This window comes from Nyctibius grandis, chromosome 3, assembly GCF_013368605.1.
Source record: "Nyctibius grandis isolate bNycGra1 chromosome 3, bNycGra1.pri, whole genome shotgun sequence".
NCBI lineage: Eukaryota > Metazoa > Chordata > Aves > Nyctibiiformes > Nyctibiidae > Nyctibius > Nyctibius grandis.
In genome coordinates this window covers 3,172,489-3,184,493 of record NC_090660.1, presented here as the reverse complement: position 1 = coordinate 3,184,493, position 12,005 = coordinate 3,172,489, and the positions used below count along the sequence as shown (strand labels likewise).

At 39.6% G+C, this 12,005-nt stretch overlaps 1 protein-coding gene across 1 annotated transcript in view; it reads right to left on the bottom strand.

The window, feature by feature from the left end:
* ADCY1 (adenylate cyclase 1) overlaps positions 1-12,005 on the bottom strand; it is a 156,819-nt gene that overhangs the window by 85,640 nt on the left and 59,174 nt on the right. Inside the window, exon 3 of the mRNA XM_068396464.1 lies at positions 5,539-5,657. Within this exon, the coding sequence (XP_068252565.1) occupies positions 5,539-5,657 (119 nt within the window). The remainder of the gene's footprint in view (positions 1-5,538; positions 5,658-12,005) is intronic.

Here is a 12,005-nt window from a genome sequence, read left to right as displayed (position 1 = left end):
GCCTCAGAAAGGAACCTGTAGGGTTTTGATTTTTTTTTTTACTTAAAGACCAACCATAAGGGAAAAGTATTAATAATTTTATCTATAACTCACTGCAATGATGAAGAAACAAGTGCTCTCAAAAAATTAAAGAGGGCTGTTACAACTAAAAACAAAGGGAGAGTTGTTTTAACAAAATAATCATTCATGAAAACTAGTTCACTGTGAAGTCTTATCAGCTCAGAAAGCCTGCATATAAAAGCCTGTTCACATGCATCACGATCACAGCTTTTTAAAACGTTGGAATGGGTAAGCTAAATTCAAAAATTTTTTTAGTTCTGATGCTTTCTAGAAGACAGATCAGAAATATTTGCATATTAATAGCTGCAGACTGTGCTCTAGCCTTAGACTGGGTCACAACCACCTCTAAATGGCCACGAGGAATCTTTTTATTGGTAGCTTAGAATGAGGCAGTGTGTTGCCTGAAATTAAGATCTCTTCTTACAAAGCAGCCAGTATTATTTCACACTTGTAAAAATTAGGTTAAATGAAATTTCTGTACCAGAGGCTCAAGAAATTGGTAGCAGTTCAGTGTTCAATTTCTGTTTATCTCCTGAACTTTGAGTTACAGAGCAGCGTGAGAAGCTGTCTGTTAACATACCAAGTCAGCCGTATCCTCAACTATGCGTGTGTTGAAACAGTTTCATTAATATCTAAGAGTTGGAAAAGTCCATTTCAAAAGAGACAAACAACGAAATGTGTTGAACGCTCCATACAGGGCATATATTTGAGCTGAAACACTACTGAAAATACTTAATTGAATTATACCTGCATGGAGATATTCAGTCAGGAGTAGTGTGTTTTTACAGTAGCCACTGTACATATAGATGTAATCTGTAAATTTCTCAACCCTGTAGGGCCAGACCAGGGATAAGAAAATGAAATATTAATCCTACATTACCTAACCTAATCTTAGGAAAGAGCTGTCTCTTGTATGTTAATTCTGGATGTGTATTTGTACCTCATTTTGCATATTATATTTGCATTAAGTTGTTTGTTTCCATTTAAAACACATGCACTCATTTCCTACTCTACAGCAATTCTATTCAAAAACTTTACAAGGTAGCAGATATACAAAAAGCCTCCTTTCTTCCTCTTTGACAAAAAAAGTAATGTCTTCTTCAAGGTCATTAGGTAATAGCCAAGTATTCCACACAAAACATAGCAAAGGAAGCAGCACATCTGCAGAGTGAAGAATTTGTTGGCAAACGACTGATTTTCATCAGCTTTTGAGAATTCCTTTTGACTTCTTCTTTGGGGAAGTTCCATCAAGAAATATATTCTGTTTTAACCACTACCCTTTAAACAGTGTACACAGAAGGTAATAAAACTTGCCTAGGAAAGATTTCTTGTTCCTTTTTGCACAGGTATAAATATGTACAGAGAGTTGGAAGGGATAACAACCTTTTCTTGTACCATTACCTCACTTCCAAAAGTAAAGCGAATTTGGGCCTAGTGATCTTTCTCTTTTGACATGAAACTGCTGCTGAACAGAACGCTTTGATAGTCTTCCAAAGTTAACAGTTAATGGATTGTGAGAGAGGAGGAAAAAAAAGCAGTTCTTTCTGGATGTTTCACTTAATCTTCAAATAATGCAAAAAAAAAAAAAAGAACCACCACAAAACTGCATTAGGAAAAGCCAAATAAAAGGAACAGGGAAAAATGCAAATAAAGGTGATTAAAAAGTTGACAAGCAAAATATTCAGAGCAATTAATTTAAAAATACAGAAGATAAATGAAAAATACAGAGCTACATAACAAGAAAAGAAATATCTCAAGTGGTGGCCAAACAACATTTCAGATTGTGGACTGTCAGTATTTCTTTCTGCAAAGCTCAAGCAGAAAGCACGAGCATTATGCAAAGGATCTGCTTCTATTGGGACTAAATTATAAACGTGCAAGCTCTGGAATTGGAGGAACACAGAGGGTTCAGGCTTTCAGCCTTCCTCTGCACTTCTGGCACTTTCCATAATGTTGTATAATAGACCTTCCTTGTACATGTCTGTCTTAGCAGGAACTTTTTGTTTGCTACATGTGAGCATTTTGGAGGAGAAAAGGTTTTAAACTACCCCCTCTCCACACAGAAATCTTCAATTGATGTTGAAGAAGTTTAACACTTTGCACTGCAGAAAGAAAAAGAAAATCCTGGGTACTAAGGTGAAGGTCTGAAGTGATTTCTGACTGAAGAGAGGTATCTGTGAGCAAAATAAATTCCTTTCTTTACTACAGATCTGAGAAGAGCTCATTGAAGCGTGACACAGCACTGAGGTCTCTGCCCTCAATGTGGAGAGGAGGGTTTCCATTCTCCTCCAGAGGCACAGTCAGTTGCAGGCAGTCATTCAACAACTATTTGATAGTGAGTAAAATATTTACCCACTAATTGATAAACCAGGGCTCTTGCCATTGTGTATCTGAAATATGCCAGTATCTTTTCTCAGTCCATCATTCACTTCTTACAGGGGTATATATATCTCCACTGTATATATATATCTCTCTCCACTGTGTGTATATATATATATCTATATATATATAGATAGATAGATATATATATATCTATATCTATCTCTCCACTGTCATGTATCCCCCTGTCTTTACCTTCTCCCAGAAAAACAAAGTAGCTGTATAAATCTCATACAATTTTGCATACAAGATCTACCGCTTAAAGACTCTGGGTTTTTTTCAGGCAGCTATTTAGAAGACTGAAACAGATAGTTTTTGTTGCTGGTGAGGTTTTTATTGTTGTTAGGGTGTTTTTTGGTTTTGTTTTGTTTTTTTTTTTTTTTTTTTGTTAAAAAGTGAGGAGTGGGAAAATCACACAGTTTACTAATTGCATGCCTACCTCCTCCAGCCTATCCTTTCTGGAGGATAATTCTCTGACACTTCCAGATATTTGCTGAGAGAAAAAGAAAGCATTGCAATAGGAAAGGTAACAGTGCAGCTCGTTTTCTATTTTCCACTGTGTAGCTTTGGAGTTAAAAACTCTGGGATTTTAGAACAACAGAGGGGCTTTTTGTTAGTTTGTTTTAATAGTTGTGTCTTACAGAAGCTTGGTGTGAAGAGGGCAAGCCATGAGCATATGGGAATGGTCTCTTAGGTCTGCCCAGTATAGCACTGAACTGCCACTACTCAAAAGAAAAAAAAAGTTGTTTTCAACTCCTTAAAAATGTAAGCACACATCTTATTATTGACACTGACCACCAGCAGCACTTCCCAGAGGGATGCTGTAGTGCTGTCCTCCACACAGGTGTCAGGATGGCACCTGCAGGGAGTGCCCCTGCATCCTTCAGACCTGCAGCTCCTGGGGTGAAACTCTGGTCTACTGGGACCTGCTAGCAACAGCTTGCTGGGTATTTACTGGGACACTATGCCCCCCCTTATCTTTTTTTTTTTTGCATACAGTAGTTGCATTACTGAAATAAAAGGTAATACAGTTTCTTATTGTACAGATGGTGAGGGGAGGTCTCCTGTTTTCAATTCTCTTCCCTGAGGATCTTTCCTTTGACATTAAAATGAGACCATCTTACTTCACCTCCATTTGCCCCAGAAGTACCCTCTTAATGTTAGAGAATGAATTCACCTCTCCAGACAGCGTACTCAGGTTTAAAATCTTTTATGAACTCCACATTGAAGCAGTAAGCAAGCCACAACAGCCTTGGTGGTTATGTAAAGCACCGTTTCACGTAGGAAAAAAAAAAGGTACTCCTGAGGTTACATTTCTGTAACCTGAGAATCTGTAACATTTCATGATCCTGAGGCATCATCTCAGCACGAGAGAGGACTCACAAGCATTATAATCAACCAGTCCAGCTGCAAAGCAATGCCGTTTAGGATGACTACACACACTGTAACCAATGCAGGGACCTGTGACACATACAAGGTATAAATGTGCTAATCAGGATATAATTCTCGTTGGCTTGCCTTGAGCCTGAATATAAGTGAAACCAACAGCAGTGTGCATGTATTTCATAGCACTGTAATGGCATAACTAGACAGAATTTTTATAAGTATATAAGCAATGTGATCACCAAAGGGACAAATTGAGAGTAGAAGGCACTCAAGCAACAAAAATCTGCCAGGCAGCAGACACGACAAGCACAAGTGACTGCAAATAGACAGGACATCATCCAGAGATGGAAGACTGGCAAGAAAAAAAAAAAATACAAATGGTGTTGGTGGAGGAGCAACAGCATAAAAGCATGAGGCATAAACAAGGAAAATTAGAGGAGGAAGAAGACAACCCACTTTGATCTTGAATTCTCTCCTTCAGGAGCTCTCAAGCCTGACTTTGGCAATTGAGAACCATCAAAGACTGTAGCCAACAATGTCAACTTTGCAGCATCAGCTTTGGGGTACTGTACACTCTGAGCTAGCTTTAAATCGATTATTAAAGACCAAGAGTTTTGTACATGTAGTGACGATGATCAACATTATGTAAGGTTTAACCATTAGCAAGAAGTAAGCTGCTAATTAATAAATTCAATAATGTTTAATTTTACAGTGTAAAACTGACCTAATTTCTCAGTCTTCTAAACACTCCCATCACAGCCATCTCCGATTCCCTCACTGACATAAATGCTTTTAGTTGCAACAGCTTAGTCACTAGGAAGTGGTCCTTGCAAATATTAGAGTCAGCTCAATGGGAGACAGACTGAACAACAAGAGAAGGCACTTACCAGTGGATGAGGGAGAGGTGGAGGTGCTAAGGGAGTTTACTCCTTTGCCACATGAGTATGTGGTGCAAATCAAGGCAGTTCTGTGGCATCACTTACTAATCCTGCACCTTGCTTAGTGCAAGGGTGGCACCAAGTAAACCTTTTTGACACTGTTTTTTGTGTGGAAACAAGGCACTTGGAGAAAAAGTAGCTAGAGGCAGTATGATAAAACAACATTATTCAGACAAGGCCTTTAAGGAATTTGTTTGGGGAGGTAGAGAAGAATGACAAATGAGAATTCACTTTAACAACAACCAGTACAAACGTGGGCACTTGCACAACAGTCTGTTACTGAACAAGAGCAAAAAGTAGAATTGAGCCCCAGTCAATAACCTCTGAGGAGAAATGCTCATATGATGGGCATAGATACACGTTTAAGTTTACATCGCACTTTCTTCCTGTATTTCCATGCTATTACCCAGAAAATCTATTGCATTAAAAGCAACCCATCTTACTATGAGGAAAATATAAATGTGTAAAAGTTACCATGCAAAATAAATACTCCTATTCACTCAAAATGTAATACAGTACAAAAAGAATAACTACTCATTTGAAAAAAGTTGTTTGCCTCCCAGCACTACTATTCTAAGCCATTTATTGATTCACCCTTATCTTCTGAGAAGACTATTAAGCCTTCCTAGTGGGCCCATTCTCCCCCTCTGCATAAACGACAAATCTTCACTGTACTGCTTTTTCTCTCTCCAAGACTTGACTGCGACTGCACATCACTGTATTTGTACTAAATATTCTCTGTTTTAAACTATTTCACGGGCTACATCAATCCTACCTAACGTTGTCATGCCTTTGAATGTAAATCTTGTGGAAAATCCTTTCAGGAGGCTTCAGGAAATCTTCCTTCATTTCCATTGCAACATTCCTGGGCAAAAGACTCATCAACAGACGTTCCTAAAAGAAAATGTAAACAACATCAGTTTTGTGGCATAGCGTGTGACCATTATTCAAAAGTTTTAAACTAGCAAACTAGACAAGCTTTTCCTAATCTGGTCTGCTTCCTGAGAATTTCCACTGCATAAATAATATGAACCATTTCTCTCAAACTTCTGCAGCCTGTGTGGGTGCCTTTTGAAAGTATTCTGGACTAAAAAAAAAAAAAATATCAAAAAACTACACAGACAGGGAAAAGCCAGTTTCAAGAGCAGATAATTGTCCATAATTTTCATTAACATCACAATGCTAACAATAACAGCTTACTTTATTGTTAGCAGCATTTATCTGTCTGGGAAAGACATCCCAGGATCATTTTCTATCCTTTTGTGTGTCCTATTTCTGAATCTAATGAAAGCTTTACATTACAAGGACTATGACAGCTGGTTATTAAGCAGCGAGAGTGGATGATAGATTTATTTACAGTCTGAATCAGTGGAACAGTAATAAAGGTACAGTTTTAATGGCATCTTATCCAGCGTGGCAATGTCTGTCCCAGCCAGCTCAGTAATGGAATGCATCAGTACAAACCCCTGGTTAAACACATCTCTTCTTGCTATATCCAAAGAGAGATTTTTAGCATGGGTCACTGACCTGCATAAAAAGTACCTCTAACATTTTGGATCTTGTCAGTATTGACTACAAAGGCCTTGGTAGTTTTTCCACATATTCTGGCCCATTCACAGGTGCTACCTGGAAAACCTGCAGCAGGTGTTCTCGGGTGCTGTAAGGTGTCCATAGATACCTGATTAAGTTTTCTTTTCACACAAAAACCACTTGCCAGTTAAATGCAGTTCCAAGCTTATCCATCAGACCTGCTAGCTTCAGCCATGGCAACAGTCTAAATGAATTCACATAACCTGGGATTCCTGAATCAGATTGGATGTGGTTCCAGAGTAGACAGGGAAAGGCTGGAGCAAGAAAGGTATACCCTTGGTGGAAGAGGATCAGGGCAGGGAACACTTAAGCAAACTAGACATACATAAGTCCATGAGCCCTGATGGGACATGCCCACAAGCACTGAGGGAGCTTGCAGATGTCATCACAAGGCCACTCTTGATAATCTTTGCTCAAACATGGGGACTGGGAGAAGTGGAGGGATCTTTGAGAAACCTGGTCTAGTGGAAGGTGTGCCTGCCAATAGCAGGGTGGTTGGAACTACACGATCTTTAAGATCCCTTCCAACCCAAACCATTTTATAATTCTATGAAGTGCCTGAAGACTGAAGGAAAGAAAATGTCACTCCTGCAGATCTTGGCCAAACCACATCCTCCTTTTATTTAAAAGACTTTAAATATATAAGAAGCAACAATTAACACTGAGAAGAGGGTATCTGCACAGACAAGTGCTTCGTGTTGCTCAGATGCACACATTCACCAGCCAAAACCACCAAATAATACTCAAAGGGTTTCTAATTTTACAGTTCATTCTGGAAGAAGACACATTGAATATTTATGTCACCAAGGAATAAGATAAACTTTGCAGAACTGCCCTGGTACTTCCTTTACCCAAAATTTGCTTCATATATGTTTGTGGCAGTTCATGTGGACTTGAGGCTAAGGATCATTAACTTTGTCTATTGTTCTCATATGTATACTAAGAATACTGCAAAGAATATGATGGAATTAAATATTTGTTAACAATTTATGCATATATCAATTTCAGATTAACCAGTCCACTTCTTGGTAGAAAATGGTTAATTACTCTAATTTTTATGTTAATTTAATTAAGTACGCTTATATCTCTGCAGCAGAATTATATTTGGGTAACCCAAAATTCGGGTTAAAATCCAAAACAGTTTTGTCAACAGCGGACCTTATGAAGCTCTGTTGCCCACTGCTTGCATCTTGCAGTTGATTTACTGTTTTAACTGAAATATACTGAGGTAAAATGAGCTGACCACCAATTAGACAACAGAGAATCCACACAAGAAAGCAGTTTGGACTGATTGTTAAATTCTCTGGTGCTTAAGATGGTATAAACTCCAAATGATGCTGGAATTTCGTAAGTATTATCCTGGATGCCAATTTTATGATTTCTGATAAGGACTAAATGTTCACTATAGCTTCTCTTTAAGTGAGCATATTAAACAAGATCATTACTATTTTGCTGAAATGGATAAGTAAATTCCAAAGCTGTTATGGAGAAAGAGTGGGGTTTCAGCTTCTGTTTCCTAGAAAGTCAGACTAAAACAGACAGAAAACCAATCAAACAAAAATTATACTGACAGACTCTTACAGAGACCAACGCTGACTGAATAGTTCTTCTATGGCCTGGAAACACAATTACAATACAAGATGAGAATAAAAAAAAAAACTCAGAGAGAACTTCTGCAGTGCATGACAAATAGCACAGAAGCCAGGGAAGTAATAACAATCATTACTGTGAAGGTAGCACTGGAGAGCTGCAGGATGCAGCACTTGACAGCATTGAAACCTGCAGATGTCAGATGTATTAAGGGAGGCTACAAAAATGGTCATTCCTATGCACATTAGCTTGGAAGTGATCGTCCCTCTGTACTCGGCACTGGTGAGGCCGCACCTTGAATCCTGTGTCCAGTTCTGGGCCCCGCACTTCAAGAAAGATGTTGAGGTGTTGGAGCGAGTCCAGAGGAGGGTGACCAAGCTGGTGAAGGGTCTGGAGGGTCTGACCTATGAGGAACGGCTGAGGGAGCTGGGGGTGTTTAGCCTGGAGAAGAAGAGGCTCAGAGGTGACCTTATTGCAGTCTACAACTACCTGAAGGGAGGTTGTAGTGAAGTGGGAGTCAGCCTCTTCTCCCAGGCAACTAGCGATAGGATAAGAGGACACAGCCTCAAGCTTTGCCAGGGGAGGTTCAGGTTGGACATCAGGAAGAATTTCTTTTCAGAAAGGGTTATTAGACATTGGAATGGGCTGTCCAGGGAGGTGGTGGAGTCACCATCTCTGGAGGTGTTTAAGAAAAGACTGGACATGGCACTTAGTGCCATGGTCTAGTTGACATGGTGGTGTGAGGGCAATGGTTGGACTCTATGATCCCAGAGGTCTCTTCCAACCTGGTTGATTCTGTGATTCTATGACTATTACAAGACCTGAAGGGAGCTTATGAAAATCCTATATCAAATTGTGGTGGCTTGCTTTTTTCATTAGAGATGGGGAAAAAAAAATAAAAATAAAGATGAATGACTAAGAACTGTAGAGTCTTTACAAAGAAGGTTAGCAGCCTCAGACTCATCAAGCAAGGAAAGACTCAATTATGGCTTTCTCAAAGGGCAGCTACAGCTGACCTTTCAGGCCAAGAAGGGAAGCAGCATCATGGCTGTAAAGAATTGTCACTGAAGGAGAGACTGGAAAATGTAAGAAATAACTTCACAATGGAAAGTATCCAAGCACTGAAAATAAATGAAAGACAGCATCTAGCTCTCTAGAAAAAAATATATAAGAAGTCTCTCTTATTTTGGGCAAAATCTAATCTGTCAAGCAAAGCAGTATTGCCCTTCAGGTCAGCCTAAGGAATGGTCAAGGACTTGGAGGTTTGGAGCTGCAAGAGTGAATCCATGTACACCAAATACAGCCGTTGGAAGGTTTGGGAAAGGGCTCTACCAGGATCTCTATTCAGCAAGTCCTACCATCATTGTCTAATTTTTTTCATTTGCTCCTGTATGGCTGCTCTGATTATAAAAATAATCAGAAAACCAGACTAAAAGGAAAACTAGATGTGCATGGCTGCATGGTGCTTTGAATGGAACAAGTGACAGCAGTGAAGCAAGGCCAGTCACATTTGTGGTGACATTCACGCTTGAGTGGTGGTTGCCTCTGATGGGGACAGGTGATGACAGAAAAAAATTGAAAGAGTGAGACAGGGAGCAGCAATCAATTAGCAGCAACTTTGACTAGAATAAAACAACTCTCATGCTGCAGACCTTCTTATTGGTGACAAATGATGTTGTATTGAGGTGGCCTCAACATGTGGCATATTCCAAAACACAAGACCTAGTAGAGAAAAATGTTTCCACCTTTTCACCTTTCTCACTGATCTACAATGCTGTTTAGACTTATTAAAGCTGGTTTCTGCCCATTAAATCTTGGCCCTTTGACTAACTTACGCTATTTTAGGAATTTGTACTCTCTTCTCCTGCTGTAAATCTTCACTCAGCATTAACACGGTCTAAAGTAAAATCATATGCTGAAAAAAAAGATTCTTTTCAGAGATTGTAATTGTCTGTCAATGTTTTTACATTCCCTGCACAAATCTCACTAAGAAAAGAAAACGACAGATGAGGACCTATATCTCCTTCATTCACAGCATTTTTCATTAAATTTATATTTTCAATTGCCAGTCCTAGCTTGGGATTTGGAATGCCAAACTGGGCTGCCTCTGCCAACTGTCTTATCCTCATTAATGAGGATTTCTGCGTCATTAATGATGACTTAGTTAATTTTGAAAAGGACGCTCATTTTAGAAAAACATCTAGATTTCTTTCTCCCACAGCAATAAAGCATTGCTAGAAATGAGAAGGAACAAACATGCAAAGGCAGAGAAATGAAAAAAAAAGTTTCCCATTGTTAATGGCCAAAAAGATCCTACATTACTACTTGTTGTCTGGAACATTCTCAACCCTAATTGCAAGTACAAGCTCCTGTATTGCAACTCTCACTCCGAGTGGCGCCTGAGGAAAAGCTTTAATAGTCTTGCAGTTATTTAAGACTTGGCCAGACAAAGCCACAGTTGACCAGACCTGGTGTTGCTGACAGTCCTTCTTTGAGGGGGTGGTTAGACTGGATGATCTCCAGGGGTCCCTTCTGACCATTGTATACCAAGGGGGACAACGGCACAAGGACCAACAGTGGAGGGTGCCCGTGGCTTCCCAGGGAGGCCTGAAGCCATCCTGCCACCTTACTACACACAAATGTGGCACCTAAAACAGTAGGTGAGTTCACGGCTGAGCAGTCTTTAGCAGTAGTGTGATTTTTCTTTCCTGAGAGGGGAAGTGAAAGAAGCAAGCATACAGAGACTGTTGACACAAGAGTTTCCATCATCTACATGCTCTGTTCTGCCCCAATGCTCTCTTTGGCTTTCTCCAATTTGGAGGCTTCTCAGCACCACTCTCTCTCCTAACCCTGGCCTGGACAGCTTCTCCCACGTGCACCCCGACTGCTTTTATGGGAGGCCACAATTCATGTTCCTAACACATTTCTTGCGCCTGTCTCCAAATGAAGATGCCCTTCCCCTCCCATTTTGAAAATAATTTTCTTTCTTATTTTACTGCTTCTTCCAAACACTCAGAACTTTCTCAAAGTCCCTTTGAAATTTTCACCTTGATTTATAACCGTTTCATGCAGCTCCCTAAACAATACTACCCAGTCCAATACCACATTCTATTCCCATTGTACAAAATGATTTACTTTGGCATCTGTAGGGGAAATGACTGTGATATATTTTCAAATTCCTTCAACAAGTTGTAAATCATTTATGAACCCACTCTCCTTTCATCAGAAAAGGAAATGCAGAAAAATGTTTTAATGTTCCCAGCCAGCATCCTCTCCTTTCTTTCCTATTGCCTGCTGTGCAATTGGATGACCCCTCACAACTTTTTACCCATAAACTGGATGCACTTGCTGTGCTTCTCCATGCTAAATTGTATTCCTGTCGATTATCATAAGAGATAAATAGAAAACAAAATAGTAATTTATAGTCAGTGCAGACTATTTTATCAAAGGAAACAGTTGTTGCCATTTTTTCCTCAGAAAATGGATCTCAATCCAGAAGAGAAGCAACCAGAGGAACTGTAGCATTCCCTCAAAGCTGCTGTCTCTCACGTTTCTCTGGTTCTTTGAAACTCATTGCTCCTTGTCCTCTCCTGCTACTGTATATGCACATCTAGTGGAATTCATTTTGAGAATGAAGTTACAGTCTGGTTCTGCTGACGGGCCATGCAGGAAACTTTACTGAGCTCTGTCTTGTGCAGCATGCTCAAAATGGGACTCGGAGGTTCCCACACTCACAAGGGGGAAAGCGGTAACTCTGGATGGCACTCCAGATCCTGGTCCTCTCTCACACTCCCTGGCACTGAACCACATTATTCAGGATAGACTGCAGGCCCATGGTCCACTGCTTTTTGCATTTTCATAGGAACTTTAAAAAGAAAGAAAAAAGAAGCACAGAACAAAAATACGTTTGGCACCTTTGTTTCCTGGGTGAAAAAATATGAATATTTTTGTTTGTTATAGTAACACTCCAACAATATGAAAAGGAGTTCACACAAGAAAGGAGCATCTTGATCATCTACTTTAAAAGGTTTTTTACAATACAAAACATGAAATCTAACCCAC